The sequence below is a fragment of the Lissotriton vulgaris genome, chromosome 1_1 (genome assembly GCF_964263255.1).
Source record: "Lissotriton vulgaris chromosome 1_1, aLisVul1.2, whole genome shotgun sequence".
In the NCBI taxonomy this organism is placed as follows: Eukaryota; Metazoa; Chordata; class Amphibia; order Caudata; family Salamandridae; genus Lissotriton; species Lissotriton vulgaris.
The window spans coordinates 1,062,688,855-1,062,706,158 of NC_141685.1; the positions used below are offsets into that span (position 1 = coordinate 1,062,688,855).

The 17,304-nt window shown below is 45.2% G+C and overlaps 1 protein-coding gene across 2 annotated transcripts in view; it reads right to left on the reverse strand.

Annotated features, from left to right (window-relative positions):
* Positions 1-17,304, reverse strand: part of CDC42EP1 (CDC42 effector protein 1) — a 96,182-nt gene that overhangs the window by 73,079 nt on the left and 5,799 nt on the right. For both annotated transcript variants that reach the window (XM_086963063.1, XM_086963058.1), the window contains exon 2: positions 9,829-11,054. In XM_086963063.1, coding sequence (XP_086819189.1) covers positions 9,829-10,273 — 445 coding nt within the window. In that variant the 5' untranslated portion in view covers positions 10,274-11,054. The remainder of the gene's footprint in view (positions 1-9,828; positions 11,055-17,304) is intronic.

A 17,304-nucleotide genomic window follows, 5' to 3' on the forward strand; every position in this document is an offset into this window, starting at 1 on the left:
CCTTCATGGATCTCGCTTTTTTATATGTGATGCTAGGTGTTCGAGTAACCAATTTACCATCAACCGGATCGCTGGTTATGAGTGACCAGTTGCGTTTCACAATCTTGTGAAAAACCTGATGTTGGTTACTGAAGATGATTCGTGTCTCACTTGCTGCTGCAAGTTTTGGATTGTTTTCACTTGGAACAACAGGGGCCAACAGTTGCATCCTATCTTGGAAGTTGGCTCTGTTCATTGCCCTGTCTATGATTCCAGTTTGATACCCTCTATTAATGAACCTTGCTTTGCATTCCAACTGTGCCAATCTGCATTCTCCATCACTACTGCAAATTCTCCTGATACGGAGCATCTCCCCATACGGGATGCTGCGTATCAAGTGCGGTGATGGCTGGTCGCATGCAGGATAGTGTTTCCTGGTGTTGGCTTGCGGTAAAGCCTTGTTTCTAAATTTCCATTGTTGACAAAAATCTCAACATCCAGAAAGACAATGGAGGTTGCGCTGATGCTGCTAGTGAACTCTAGGTTAAGATTGTTCACGTTGAGCTCTTTAATGAACTCAGCAGCCTCACTATTTTCACTCACTTTGTCCCGTCACAGAGGGAGCTCTTTCAGTCGGTTCCCTCGTTGCGACCAGGACAGTGTCTCATAAGTATTTCAATACAAAGACGGCGCAGGCACACTTCGTGGTGGTTTTTAAAGTAGATTTAATTCATATTTCAAATCACGAGCAAAACTCCTACGCGTTTCGAACTGTTAGTTCTTGTTCACGGCAGTGTTCTACCAGAACACTGCCGTGAACAAGGACTACGGTTCGAAACGCATTGGAGTTTTGCTCGCGATTTGAAATATGAAATAAATCTACTTTAAAAACCACCAAGAAGTGTGCTGCGCCGTCTTTGTATTGAAATATATATATACATATATATACACACATATACATATATGTAAAATATATATATATTTTTAAATCATATCTTGTGACAAATGTAAAATGATTTGTTAAGGCTAGTGTGAGCTCAATCCGGCTACCCCTGCATGTGATAGGGGTTCTGCCACTGGTTGCCCTGATGGTAGACAGGGCAGAGAGCACTTACTCATACACAGCTCCACATAGCTACCCCTGGAGTTTACCCAATGTGCCTTTCCTTCTTGTTTGTAGATGGATCACACTATTGCCGCCTCTGGACTCCCAGATTGTTTATGTATGTTTTTGGTTGTTAATTCTGTACATTGTTTTGACTATTTCTGTGCAGATTGCATCACCCTGGTGAATGTATTGACCTACCTTCCTCTCTTGTTTGAGAGCTATGATTGTTTGTCTGCATATACACCACGTGCTTCTCCATATTGTTTTATAATCCCATGTTACATTTTTTTAATTACTGTTGTCCTGGGTGCTGATATAGGTACTGTCCCATACTAGTGCCTTGACTATTGTTGTCACAACATAAAAATGCCAATATATGTATTATTTTTTTTAAAAAGACTACTATGGAATATATTTCAATTGTTGCATTTACAATTTGTAAAAGTAACATTTTCTAGAATAAGCAAATTTGAATTGCTTGAAAATAAGCATTGAGTTTGGGGACGAGAAAATGGGTAGTAGGTGTTGCACAGTCCTTAGGTTTAGCATGTGTAGAGTCCTCCGTACTTGCCAATCACTATGACACACACGGAGCTTTTTGTAACACGCCGTTACTCTGCTGTGTGTAAACTTCAAACTCAACAGTCTAAATTCGCCTTCATTGCACTCCAATCTAACACTTATGTCACAGCTCTACGGAGTCCATCAGGAACCAAAAGGGTCCTGACATTGCTAACTCGCAAGACACTACTGCAGGTTTAACAAATCTTGCCTATCTATTCTTGATAACAAGAAATCCACATGGGGTCCAGGCTTAAAACAGCCTTCTGAAAACTGTCACTAGACTCAGTCTGTCACAGGCCCCCTTTTGAAACAAGCATTGGCAAAGCCTTATACTCTGGACTTGGCAAGCTAGTGCATTTTTTTTATTTTTTGTTTATTGGAATAATGTGCCACAAAAAGAAAAAAGAAAACATGTGACTATCTAAACAAGGCACCTTATGCTTGCATTACATTTTTTACATTTAAAAGACATTTACTGATGTGTCCGTTTTACTAGTTATTATTTTTATAGTTGCCTTTCAGTTGTGCCATGCATTTTATTATAATATATTATCATTATTTGGGGGGTGGGGAATTAATAACGAGCTAATCAAGCACTAAAATTACAGCAAGATATGTCACAATGTCACGTAAACACGTTATAACTTCCAAAAAGAAACAGACAATAAATCACGATTTAACTGGGGCCCCAAAGTGCAGGATAAAACTGTCGCTTTTTAAAGTTAAAATTGAAAAAGCCCACTTAGAATCAGGTTTATCACTGAAAAGTATGTGAACAATGTGCACTGGCTTTGTGCAGTCACTCAAAGAGAAAGGAACCAGTAGATAGAGTGGGCTGATCCACTGTCGCGTGCTGTCCGCCGCGGTAGGAGGAAGCAAAGTGTGAATGACAATTTAACAAACCAATGGATGAAGCATTCTGATCAAAAGCCCCTCTATACTATGTATAATTTCTTTAAAAAACTAAAAAAATGTCTGGCGAGACAAAGTAGCTGAAAGGCCAGCCCTGAAACAGGGCTCTCAAGCTTCCCGAGGCGGGTGCTGGATGCAGCTCACCCAGTCCATATTTATTTTACTACGCATTTCGAAACTTTTAGTCTTGATTTTATAATGGGCTACGGATGACTACCTGTTACAAAATGCAAAGCAAAGTCCTGGACTGGATGAGCTACGCGTGAACAGACCTGGGAATCTTGAGAGTCATGAAAAACGTGTTAACCGTGTTTTGCCCCTGGCCTGTTCTCCTTAGGAAAATGTGTTGTGCATTCACACAGCCCCTGCGGCCTTCCGCCTCACAACCTGTCTGTCCTCTGGTTCGAAGAGTACACGCGCTTCTCGGGGACAGGTCAAACTGTTCTGAGCGGCGCTTGTGTCATTGTTTGCTGTTTTCTTATTCGCAGATGGGTAAAGTGTATCCATGCCAAAGTCCATGGGTTTGCTTGTGTTTCCTTCAGTGGTGTTTCGGAGGGTGATGAGGGGGGGGTGTTAAAGCTTAAAAAGAAACGACATTAGCTTTTCTACAGCGCATGCGCCGAGAGACGCGCACACAGTCACGCCTAGATCCTACATATCAGCACATTTGTATCTTTGTGTGAATTATATGTTTCAAATCTGACCTGTAAAGTAACAAAGTGGCGTGGAAGTGTGAAGTTTTACAAGATAACGTCTGATGGGCGACGGGGGCAACTGGTGAGGAAGTCAGAACAACTCACCTTGAACCTTGTTTTACGAGCATACAAATGTGATAAAACACCTGCACACACATTCGCACAGACGAGCACCCATGCGTGAAATATGCACACTTAAAGGCAACCCTATACACAGACCAACAGACATGCTGACGGTCCACACACTCATACCAAATCATTCAGGACAAGACAGTGGTACACATATACACACTATCACGTAGCACCCTAAATACATGCAGTCACATGCAACACAATTGCACATACATGGACCGGTTCACGGAGAGGAAGATACACACAGGCACACACATACAACATAGGCCAACAGATATCCAAGTATCTTTGCTCAAAGACCAACAGTGATAAAAGGGGCCAACAGACATGTATGCATACGTGCTCAAAAGCACCCAAATATATACACAGCCCGATATACACAGATGGACACACCCATTATCAACACACTAATGCAAACAACCTATAGAAAGAAGCACGTTCAGTCATACAAACGCATATACAGACACAAATGAAGGGCAACGAAAGGCAGAACAGAGAGAAGGAAGGACTGCCGGGTGCCGGGTGAGTGGATGGATGAAGGCGCAATCATAAGACCCTCAAAGGAGGTCAGAGCACTTGAAGTGGAGAAAGGTTTGGTATTTCCAATGTCCGTTTAGTCCTGGGCCTTTCCTTGGAAACATGACTTCCACTGGGTGAGGGAAGCTTTAGTCTCCATGGCCAGCCAATGCTTGTCTGTTTTCTCATTGAAGCTGTTCACAGCTCAAGATGCCTACCAGAGGTCAGGTCATAAGAAGGCAGACACAACAGCTTAGGCCACAGCAAACACAACAGCTGCAACATGTGCCACACTGCTTTCAAGCACAGCAGCGACAGCAACTTCCACTAGAGCTGCGACCACAGCAAAGACTCCAGCTGCCATCACTGCAGGGACAAAAGTAGTGACAATAGTGGTGGTCTCACAGCAGTGCAGTGATAGCAGCAGCAAGAGCAGGCCCCTCAGGAGCAACACCACCTGCTGTGTCACAGGAACCACAGACAGCGGTGTAAGGAAAAGTGAGGACCCCCTACAAAGTACATGGAGGGGGTACCCCACCCCAAACCATGGGGGCTGTAGGGGCTAATGTTACGCCACTGACCACAGAGGCAACCTCTTTTGCCACCATGACAAGGAAAACAGTAGTAAACACAACTGATAACAAGGCAAAGAACACAGCTGCTACCACAGCAGGCACAACAGCTTTCACCAAAGCAAAGACAAAAACAGCTACAACTACTACCAGGGCAGCATCAACAATTGAAGCTGCCATGACAGGAGTGACCAAATCTGCAGTGACCATAGCAGAGTGAAATAAGTAACCACAACTACCACCATGACATGAACAACAACTGAAATAACAGCATCAGTGACCACAATAGTAACAGTAACAGGGGCAAGAAACAACAGCAGTCATAAAAGCATAGACCACAGCATCAACCATAGCTAATGCAACACCTGCCACAACAACTGTTATAACAAGCTCCCACAACAACCTGCATAAAACAGTTTCAATAATAGCCACAAGTGGAGCAGTATTTGCAGCAGATACTACAGCGCCACAGCTATAATTACAACGGGCTCGACTGAAGTAACCATAGCTACCATCACTGTAGGGACCAGAGCAGTGGCCATAGCTTCAACTACAGCAGGGACCACAATAGCCACCACAACATGGAAAACTCCAGCAATGGCAGCAGTCACCACAATACAGAAAGCAGCAGCAAACATAACTGCAACTATGGCATGGACTACAGCAATGACTACAAATGCATCCTCAGCAAGTAAAACAACATACACGACAGCTGTGACTGCAGCAGCAATAGCCTCTACCACATTAGAAACAACAACAGCAGCAACAGGGGTCACCGCATTCGCTACAGTATATTTCACCACAGCCAGCACCACAGCAGCAATAATTGTTGCAACAATAGTTGTAAGTACAGCAGGGACCACAGCAGTGATACCAGCTTCCACCATAGCGGCAACCACAGCAGGGACCAGAGTAGTAACCGCATCTACGCCCGTGCACAATAGCAACTACCACAGCTGTAGCCACAGCAAAGACACAGTTGGCGCCATTGCAGGTTCAGTATCATCTGTAATAGCAAGAAACACAGCAGCAATCACAGCTGTAACCACAAGTGAGACTGAAGGAGCAACCACATCTGTGCAGAGACTGCAATAGAAACAATCGTTAGTACAACAGCATCAGCCACAGATGCTGCAACAGTAGTGAACGTGACAGCAGAGTGACCACATCAGGGATTACTGCAGCAAACACAGTTGCTACCATTGGCGAGACAACAGCAACAGCAGTCATCATGACAGGGACAACTGCAATGGCCTCTGTTACAACTATTGACAAAACAAGCGTTGGCAAAACCAACAGTTCTAGAGTGGGCTTCCAGCCTTATGGTTTTGTCCAAGCTTGTTTTGCCATGTTTTTTGTGAAACATTATTATTGGGGAAGCTACCAGGTGCTTGTCAATATTGAAAAAGCTTTGGCAAATAGACAAAATATATATGGTTGGCAGCATTGCCAATAATAGTCCCTTAGACTGAAGGGCACTAATTTATTCCTGGATGTAATTTTTAGTGAAAGAGCAAAATCCTGTAACTCTCGGTGAGGTTAGCTAGTGGATGAAGTGGGCCGTGGCCGACCCACTGCTGCGTGCCGTTCCTGTAATGGGTGACCCAGCAACATGACAATGGATAAAGCGCCGCAAGTATATTATGCAGATAACTTTAGTGAAATCAAAAGGTCCTGACAAGTTTAAGACCTCAAAAAGGAGATGAGTAGAATGCTTTAATTAATCTCAGCCACTGTTAAATATTCTGGGCCGCATTCAAGTGTATCATTTTGTTTGCTTACTGTGCCACCTGCTCCAATATGAACTAACTGCCCACCAAAGCTGCTAAGTGAAATCCGATCTGAACTGGTACACAAGCAGCCCCAACCTGGGTTCAGCATTTTTTGTCTTATTGCTGAGGTACAGTTTTTGAACTATGACACAAAGAGCATGAGAACAGCATTTGGCATACCTGTTGTACTTTGGGCACCTCGCTGACGAAAAGAAGCATTGGCAAAGCAACTAGATCTGGCTCTAATGTGCTAAGTAAGGCATGCAAAGAGAGGCATGCAGAGATTTGGGCCTCCTACGTGGCCAACCAGCCTTTTCCTGTACCTTATATGTCTGTGTAATGTTTTTTATTCCCCAAGCTTGTGATGCCTGCAGCAAGTTACACAGAAAAAAGGACAGCTACTCTGTGCACATTGGTGCATGTGTTAGCACATTAAAGCATTACATGTTGGGTTTGCCAGTGCTTGTTGGAGTGGTCCCCAGTCGGTAACAATAAACTGCACCCTGCAGGCCCATTTAATTCATGACCTCTTTGGAATGCAGCAGCATTTGTAGCACTATAATTCAGTAACTGGGAGCCTATAGCCATTATCAGAGTTATCAGTTCGCTCCATTACACCGAACAGCATGTACCAAGTCATGGACCTTCACTTTATGAACCATTGCTAAGACGTGTTGCATGTGAATCAGAGACTACAATTCCCAGAATACACTGCTTTGTTTAATAAATAGATCGGCCTAGAAACCTGGGCAAAAGCTTCATAGATATTTTCCCATTAGCACTAATGCAGATGTGGAATGAAAAATTGATTTTGTGCATCGCGGAATGCAGATTCATAAGATAAATCTGCGCATGGGTGAAATGTGCTGCAGGTACATCATCTGGATTTTTGTACCACAGGTACCTGCAGTGCAAAATGTGGACTTGTGGCACAGCGCGGTGCGTGGCAGATGCAGACCTCATTGTATTTAATATCCAAAAGAAAGCACTAGGATAGGTGCTTGCCCCACGTCTTGTTCCAGTATGGTTGTCCTGCTTACTGCTGGACTGGTCGAGACAAAATACAATGCTGACATTGAACAGAAATGTTCATCCAGTCTTGCAGGCCCATGTAGTGCACTGCCCTGGAAAAACCAGGTGAAAAGCTATCAATAGGGCAGCAGGTGCATTTCACCAGGACCCAGGGATGTAAAGAGTCCACAGAATGATAGCACCGCTTTCTTACTTACATTATGCCTTATAGCACTTCTGCTATTCCATTATATGACATGAAAGGGAAAATTTACTGAACACTCATGCGACGCAGTTCAGCAGCTGAATATGAGCGAGGGATAGAAGAGGACAGTGCTATATCTATAATTATATGGCACTGTCCCCCTTTCCTCCTTGCACTGGCACACAATCAAGCTGCCTAGCGCCACTCACACACCTTTGCATCATGGTGGAAAGGTGTCTACATCATATCTATAATAGGTTTTGTACTGGAAGAGCAGCCTTTGAGTTCAAAATATTATGCCTAGACAAACTTTAAAAATCTGCTTACCTTGTATGTGTGCTCTACAATTCAGCAGACATGTAAAGTCGGAAACATTTGGAGAAATAAAACAACTTCTCTTTTTAATAACTGCCTTACAGATGTGTTATGTTTTGTTTTTCTAATATTGTTAGCAGATATGGCTTCGGCTCATAAACCATGGGTGTTTGCATGGGAACACCCATGTACCAACCATGAAACATCCCCTTGGTGCAAAGTAATGCAAAGCAGGTTTTGTGTTACTTTCAGGCAACTTTTTACATTAGGAAAGAAATTCCAAACCAATATTTTGGGCTGGTTTGCGTCACTTTTGTGATGTAAACCTGACAGAAAATGTCAGAAAATCTTTCATGAAGAGGGCAGCATGTAAATATAATTCAAGCCCTAACTTAAGGGTAAAAAGGCAATTCAGTGCATCGACCCATAAGGCTCCTTTAAGGACCATATATGTCAATGCCACTCCCATGGGTAACCTGAAATAGGGACCCAGACTGCTGACATAAATAGGGCCCTTTAACTATACCCAGGTGGCACTTGGGAGCCAAAGCATATTAGGGCGATGGGCAGGAACACATCGCTGTGATATGCACACTTTGTGGGCCACAGGGTGTGAGCGCAGCAACGGCACCTGCAGCTTGACCCTAGGTCCCTTTTGTCAGTCGGAATCTACAGAAACAAAAAAGCGCAAGCCCGCTTGTGAGGGGAATTTTGACCCGCAAATATGTGTTGTTAATTTCTTGCATATCTTGCTTATAGTGTATACATGAATGAAGTTATCCAGCTTTTTTTTTCATTAACATTTTTAGGTCGAGCATGCTGTTATCAGGTAGGGCCTTGAAGCTCCGCCCAACCTCCGCCCATATTTCCTATTGGCTTGTGTCATGGGCCACTGTAAACTGTGGTTGTTCATTGGTCAAAAGGCTTAGTAGTCCCTCCTTAGTACTGCCTTGTCTCATTTTGTAACCTCCCATGGCGACACCCGGTTAGGTCTGTTGTTACTTGGTAGGCTTTAATTACAGCCTCTGAGCACTATTTTCTCAAATAGCTTTGTCCTGCCTGTTTCTACAGGCAGGACATGCACTCTTCTAATGCTTTATAAAAAATGTTTATAGCAGAGGTGCTGGCATTTGCAATACAATAGGTCTCGCATTTGCGAGAGTTTAAGCTATTGGCATTGTAAATGACAATGGGCCAGATGTAGGTAATTCATATTTACCGACTCTTAAATACCGAATTTTACCGATTCGGTATTTAAGAGTTGGTAAATATGAAGGGGGGAGATGTAGGTAATTCGAATTTAAGAATTACCGAATCGGTAGGATTCGGTATTTACCGATTCGGTAAATACCGAATCGGTATTGCCCATTGATTCCTAGGGGCCATGAAGCCCATAGGAATCAATGGGTAATACCGATTCAGTATTTACCAAATCGGTAAATACTGAATCCGGCAAGGGTGCAGGGGGTGTCACTTTGACACCCTCTAGCACCCCAATTCCGGACTTGTGGATTTACCGAATCGGTAAATTTACCGATTGGTAAAATGATGGCCCCTACATGCCAAATCCTAAATCCTAAATACCGACCGGTATTTTCTCTCCTACATCTGGCCCAATATCTTTTATTTATCTGTTTTAAAAACAACACATAAATAAAAGGCATTGTCATTTACAATGCCAATAGCTAAAGCTCTCGTAAATGTAAGACCTATTGTATTGCAAATGCTTGTTAGCAATTCAGTGATGCACGTACAGCCATCACCATAAAGTCCTGTCCTCCCAAACTGAATTCACTTAGAATATGACTTCTTTAAACTGCCACAAATGAAACAGCACGTGCCACCTTTCCCCAACAACAAATTAAATGATGCTAAGGCAAACTTGAAATGATCCTAAGAATTAGGCTGAGATGATGTTCTAAGGCCAACAGAGCCTATTCACCCGCAACCAGTCTGTACCGTGCACCATTTTGCATTTCTGCATTTTGTTATATGTGTATTTCCTTGGGGCACACACCCTTTCTACACAACATCGGACAGAACTCACCGTAAGGGTGCATTTTTTCAGATGTTCTGTTGACTGGGGCACTCTTGTACGTGAACCTCTCTGAACAGCCATTTGCAATTTCGTTCAGCTGCGGCAGCGAGACAGCATTCTTGATGATGGGCGAGACGGGGGGTGGTGGGTAGGTTGTGGCTGCCGTCTCGCTCTTGATGCTCCCGCCCCGGCCCCGCAGCGGTGACCTCCGTACGTGACGCAGCGTCCGGGCAAAGAAGCCGCCTTTGCTTGGCGACTCAGCTTGGTGTCCGCCATGCTCGCTGAGGAAGGAGGTGTCTCCAAAAACCTCCCCCCCACGGCCCACGTGCATAGTATGCCGGAAGTCGCCCAATGGTGGGCCAATCATGTCCAGAGTCAGGTCATGCTTCTGGCGCCGCTTCGGATGGGTACCAGACACCAGGCTCTTAAGAGTGGGTAGCTTTCCCAAACTCATCTTCCAAGTTTAATTCCACCAATCAGAACAAAAAAAAGAAACACTTCCCAGTGCCCACAAGTTTCCTTTGTTCTGAGGACCAATTATACCAACATTGTGATGGCACAAAGAAACTTTGGCAAGGTAAGAACCCCTTGTAGGCAAAATTCACTGTTGTGGTTAATTGGCTCCAAGGACACAAACACGGCCGGCTCTCAAACTCTACATGACCACAAACTCGAGACTGTTCTTTGAAGGTTCTGGTATCTCTAAGATAGAGTGTGCACCACCCAGCCTTGACTGAAGCACACTGTTGGGTAGCAGGGGTTCAATGCACTGTTGTCCAACTCAGCGTGGCTGCAAGGCGCCCTAGGGAGGCGAGGGTGGGTGTTTCTGGGACTCTTGCTGTCCCTGAGGTAGTGGTTGCCCCAGCCAACCACAAATGTACCCAACTCCACGTGACTGCAAGGTGTTGCTGGACGGCAAGGGGCACTTGTATTGTCTGTAGTTGTTTGCGTAGCGCTTAAAACTTTAGATATCCTTTAAATACTGGGTGCTGCATCCCACTGTTGATGTTAATCCGCTGTCTGGTGGCTGGCGGGCGCCACACCTGCAAGACGTGGACGTCCACCGCTAACCTTTGCTGCTCAGGAGTCTTTCATTTGGTCAATGGAGTGTTTGAGAGGCATTCAGCAAAGATTGGGTATTAGACAGATCCGGAAACCTCCACAATGGGGTGCCCTCCCAGTCCAGTGAGGTGCAGAGGTTATAAGGCAGGGAGTACCTGTTGCCACTGTTCAACCTGGAATATAAAAGAGAGAGGCACATTACTTACAACATTGAGCTTTTAGATGGAGTGCAACAAAAAATGAAATATTCTTTGGTTTTAATAACAGGTTTCCTTTTTACCCAGCTGCTTTTAATCGACCTGTTAAGAATCAAAGTCTGTATGGGCCCAAGATCTGAATCTGTGGGGGGGGGGGGGCTGTGGCAGCCTGCTGGAGGACCGCCCATGGGAGTCTTGCACCTCTCTGCCTAAGCGCCCTGGTTAAAAACTTGAAAGGAGTCTGACTGCCCCTGCTCCGTGAGACTGGGCATTGACAAAGTGAGTCCAGGCTGTGACAGGACAAGCCGCCGATGTGCTCTTCAGCAAAGGAGGCAGGGGAGGCACCGGAGCACGAGGCCTGCCCGGGCCAATGACTCTTTTTAGACACAGGGCCCAAGCTCTGCCTCTCTTGGGTAAATGGACGGTCATGGTTCCTTTCTCTCTAATGGTGGGGGATGAAAAGCACATGCTCTTTTGTTTTCGGTGATGGAATGCTGTTTCTCTGTGAAGGAGGGGTGCATTTACTCTGCTCTGGTCTTTTAGGGAATGTCCCGTGGAGCTGGACTTCCCCGGCTCCTGTCTCTTTGAGGATGGAGTGTGGGTGACACGCCTGGTGTCTTTGGAAGGGCGGTTTTCCTGTAGTGCTACTCCTATAAATAGGTGCAGTTTTACAACCTTTGGGAATTCTTAAACATTCCCAGCAGTATGTCTGGAAAGATGTGGCAAGCACAGCTTTCCAAAACTACTACTGGGAATGTCATGTGACTTATTGTCGGGGCTCCCATTCCCACAATACATAATTGTCCATAAGCTAAAATGATGCACTGTGGCAATGCACATGAAGACATTTTCACTCATGCAAAAACCTTTCCCACTACATCCTCCCCAAGCTTTAATGTGATCCTTCCAGTTCCCAAGCTGGAATGGGAGTTACACTATCCTTTTGCAGGAGTAAAACCCTGATCCTTTGTAGAGTGGGAAAGGGCCAGATCGTAGTTTGTGAATGGCTACAAACTCACAAGTTTGTTGGCATCCACAAACTTACGACGCAACATGATGGCGTGTTCGCTCACTCTCCACCCCTTGCGTGGGGGTAATTCTGCACACCACTGGCAGAGACGTATGCAGCAGTAAAACCAGTTATGCCTGTCAGGAATCTTTCTGTGAATTCTTGACAGATTTAAATGAAGCCATATTCAGAAGCAAACTCAGACATGCCTTTGTGAATCAGGCTCACGACATATGTTTGCGGTTCGACCACATCTGGGCCCAGCTATTCGCAGTCAGAGAGACGAACCGGCCCTCTTTGAGTACACTGCAGCAGGTAATGGAATTAAAACGTGAATCCAACCCAATACAAAACAGCCAGAGAAGAACATAAAGCGGAAATTCTTAATGTGACATCAAATGTATTACTTGATAGTACCCTTGGCGAGTTGATCTTTCTCTAATCAAAAATAAGAACTGACTAATAGGATTAAAAGCTTTAGTCTTAGATTTTTCTGGGACCATGCTTCTACTACATTTAAAAAATGCCTTTAAAATTAGCTCTGTACTGTTTGTATCTTCTGATATGCAATTTTATATTTTAATAAAATCTTTTGAAATAAAAAAAAATAAAAAAATATTACAATTTCTGTTTGGGTGACTTTTAATGGGGAAAATGTCCGGATCACAGCATACAGAGCTAGGACGAGGTTAGTTAGCAGTAGAAGTTAGTCTTTAACCGCAAAGTCACCGTTGAACTTAGACAATGGTTTGAAAGACACTTGGTAGGCAAAGTAGTGGCCAAATTGTGTAGTCATCATGGTAACAGTGCTTTTTTCATGTTTTACTCTTATAAAAACATTTGTTATTGCTGAGCGACGCCATCAGCAGCAATATTACGCTGGGAGCTATGCAGGCGGTACAGATCATCTGCTGGTAATTATAAGAGATATGTCTGGCAGTACAGTGCTGCTGGGGAAAGCCTGCGGCATTACTAACTAGCTGTGACAATGTTTTTGCTGGATTTCCCCCTAGATTACTGGTCCGAGAATTAAATAAATCAAAAAATGCTACTGGTGTTCCCAGCTAAGCCCCTTTTCTCTGTAGTTTGTGGCCCGGGTCACATTAGGAATCTTAGTGAACTGAGTGCATGAAAGCGCCTACAAGTGGGACCTAGGCTGAGAGTATTCGATGATGCTGCTAAGGACATTGACGGGCTTGGTGTTTGCTCCAAAAGGAATTAGACTATCAATTGAGTGGAAACCGAGGACCGCATTCTGGGTAGAATCTAAAGGCTGAATTTACCCCACATTTATTCCTGTGGTGGAAAAAGTTAAACCAGTGGATTCTACTCCATATTTCGAGGTTCTTCCAGGAGTTGGGGGACTTAAATTTCTCTCCAAACTCTAAATGAAGTCAGGGTCTACACTGAGGAGGTCTCAACCTAAAAAACTGCAGTAAAGTTTATTTTGGTGTGGATGAGTTTAGCAGTCAACCTTATTTGCAATTGCTGGGATCTTGTGCCCCTAGTTTCACACGGCCCTGGTTCTACACCACCACGTCTACCTGCCCCAAGATTCTAGATGTGCGGATATTGAACAATAACGGAGCTGTCGATGGTTTTATTCTTCCTGTGAAATTATGATTTCTAGAACTGAAGCTACTGCCAAGCAAAGAGTTCTCAAAGTCTGCTCATGCCAGCTTCTTCTAGGACCACCAGAGAAGGCCCATCAAGGATGATCTAAAAACTGGGCAGGTGCAGTCCTTCCTTCTTTTTTGGCTCTCAACGTGGTGATGAGACCCAAGTCAATGCCATCTAATTGCCCCTCAGTGATAGCCCTTGACAGATCCAGTAAACAAGCTAAGCTCAGGATTCCGGTAAAGCTGCTCGGTATTGAATTATCGTATTGTAATTGCACTTATATAGCACTTACTGTAGCTGATGGAACACTTAAGCCCCTTATGGTATGCAGCATACTGCTCCAGAATCCAAGGTTAGCAGCCAACCCTTTTTGAGACAAGTAGGTTTGTCCTAGAATCGTCCCAACCTTGATGACGACTCTTGGGTGAGCTCTTGTTGCAATGAAGAGTCGGTTCTCTAATGTAGTTTAGTCAGCATCAAATATGTAACTGACGGTTAGCTGAATGTGATGCCAAGATTGATGAAAGTATCAACATCTTTGGTGAACTTTGGTGAACTTATGAGCAATTTTGCCTTTAAACTGACCATACGGCCTACGGATAGGATTGCCGGATGACACCTATTTATCAACTCCTTTCTCATTGAGAGGAGTGGAATGCCCTTGTTCCCGGCTATGGAGGATTGAGTGCCTGGGCTCCCCTCTCTTTGGGTGATGGGTTATCTGGGCCATGCCTCACTGGGAATGGGGTACCATGGCTCCAGTCTTGTGTGGGATTGTCAGACCTGTTGTTGCTCTCTCTGGGCAGAGAGTGCCACAGCTCCTATCTTATGGCAAACAAATGCTTTTGTTTGTAAAGGCGCCTGTGCCACAGTTTCACTTTATTTGCGGCAGTGCCCCTTTCTTTACATGTAGCTCATCTAAAGAAAGGGGCGCGGTCTCCATTAACGTGAAAGCGCGACATATGGGAGTTTTTTTTTTAAGTTAAGAAATAGTAAAAAAGAAAACATGATGCCGCTTTCGGCGCCGCAAATAAACCAAAAACAATATTCTAGCAATGTTGGAAAGGAAAGTGTGTCCTGCCTGCAGAAGCAGGCAGCAGAACACAATTTAAGCAAATACTACTCAGAGGCTGTAATTAAAACCTACCGAGTAACAACAAATGTAACAGGGGGTGTCTTCATGGGAGGTTACAAAATGAGAAAAACTAGTATTAAGGAGGAACTACTTAGCCTATTGACCAATGAAATGCCACAGTTTCCAAAGGACAGTTACACAAGTGAATGACAAACATGGGCGGAGAGTGGGCATAGCTTCAAGTCCATACCTGAATACAGCATGCCTTGCACAGCAGTGCATGTGCTGCCCAGGCTCGACCTAAAAATGAAGGAATGCTGCCAAAATTAATTCCCAGTAGTTCATATTTATTCAAATATTTCCATTGTTCAATAGTATTTGGCTGATTCATATAAGTAACCATGCTACCCATAAATGCCTTTGGAATTGATGTGCCATAGAGACGTAAGCTGCATGACACCAATCATGTCAAACTGTGTTTATCGTGTTCCAGTTTGGGCTGGACTCTCTTTTTTGGGAACACTCACATTTTGGGGTGGGCAAAAACGTATTTCCATACTGTAAGTATACAGCACACAAGAGCTAAACCAGTAGATGTAAATGTGCTTAGATTATTTACCAATGGTACGTGTTGATGCATCAATTCTTCCTAATGTTACACAAACCATTATCCTTTTACCCTTCAGTTCAGGATGGTCCAGCAAAGGTGAACCAAGACTACAACACCCACAATGCATTAGGAAGTTAGAGGAAAGCTGAAAATGGTGCCTCAGATTTCAAGGAGCCATATCATAGTTCTGAATGCTAAGTACCGGCCATCTCGCTTCTGTTAACCCAACATGTTGCCATTTTCAGTTTTGCGCAAAAAATGTTGCGCGGTATATGGGGGAAATGCTAGATGTTCGCCACTTCTGCAAAATGAGATACAAAAAAAATCATTTTAAAAACTCCCACTGAATCAACTGCCAACAGCATGACAGATCAGCTGCTCGAGGCAGTGAGGACACTGGATGTTGAGCACTGGCAGGGTAGGCACTGGGAGGATGTGCATTGGTAGGCTGGGCATGTGGAAGCTTGGCACTGGTAGAACGGGGCGGGAGACTCTGAGCACTGGGATGTTGGGCTCAGGAGGCCAGGAGATGTGGTCCTAGTAAGCAGTGAACCGAGGGGACTGGTAATCTGGCGTAGTGAGCTGAGGCCTGGCTCTGGCAGTGACTTTTGGTGTTGGGTGGCTCCGCTTGACAATGGAAATTCTAGTCAATGGAAATTCTAGTCCGGGGATGGAAGGAGGCGAGGCCACAGGAAAGGTCAGGGTCTGGCTCATGGAGGGACGAGCGCTAGAAGGCCAGATCTTGAGAGGAATGTTGGTCTGTGTCCCTGGAAGACAAGCACTGGGAGGCAGACAACCCAAAAGTCATGACCTGAGAGTCTTGGCATAGGAAGGCCAGAAAGGTCAGGCCCTGGGAGGCTGGACACAGGTCAGTAAGAGTCTGTATGGCTAGGACCCAAGAGGTAGCCTGGTCTGTGTCCAAGGAGAAATGAAGCAGGACACTGAAAAGTAATAGAGGTCTGGGTGTGGGAGGACAGGCCCTGGGTCGAAGCCAGGCCAACGAAGGAAGGCCAGACTTTAGCAAGTAAGAGTGTGGAGGGCAGGCCCTGAGAAGCTGGGCCTTGGAAAGCCAATTCCTGTGAGGGCAGGCACTTGGAGACTACGCACTGGAAAGCACCTTGAAGGCCAGGCCCTGACTGGCTGGGCCTTGGAAAGCCAATCCCAGGAAAGCCAGGCCCTATAACACCAGGCGCTGTCAATTCAGTCCCTAGAGTATCAGGCCCATAGAGGCATGGGACTTTAAAAGTGGCTTCTGAAATATCAGGCCCTGGCAGTCAAAACACTTGGAAGTTAGGCACTTGGAGACAATGCACAACGGAGTTTACCCCATTTGGCCTTGGGTCTCCCCTAGAAGGCCAGGAACTGAGAGGCCAGACATTGAAAAGTCAGGCACTGGAAGGCCTGGTCTCGGAATGTTGGCCACGGGGTGGGCAAACACGTGAAAATCAGGCCTTGAGAAGCTGGAAAGAAGAATGCCAGTCCCTTGGGGGGCCCTGTCCCCAAGGTGGAACCCCTAGGAGATGGAGAACAGGAAATTGGAGCCCTTGTAGGTCTGACACTAGAAAGTCACTCCTTCGAAGGCCAGTCTTTGTGTTGCAGGAAACTGTAAAGTTTGACCCAGGGATGCCAGGCACTGGAAGGCCAACATCTGGGAGGCTAGGCACTGGACAGTCAAGCTCTCCGATGCTGACACTGGAATGCTAGGACCTCCGAAGCTGGCCAGTGGAATGTCAGTGCCCGGAAGATCAGGCTCTCAGAGGCTGGGCAATGGGAAGTCAGCTACAGAGAGGCTTGCACAAGAAGTTCATTCCTTGGAGGGCAGTCCCAGCAAGGCTGGGCACTGCAAATTCAGGCGCTAGGAGTGACGGTGCTGGAATGCCAGTGCCTCGAAAATCAGGCTCTGCGCGGCTGC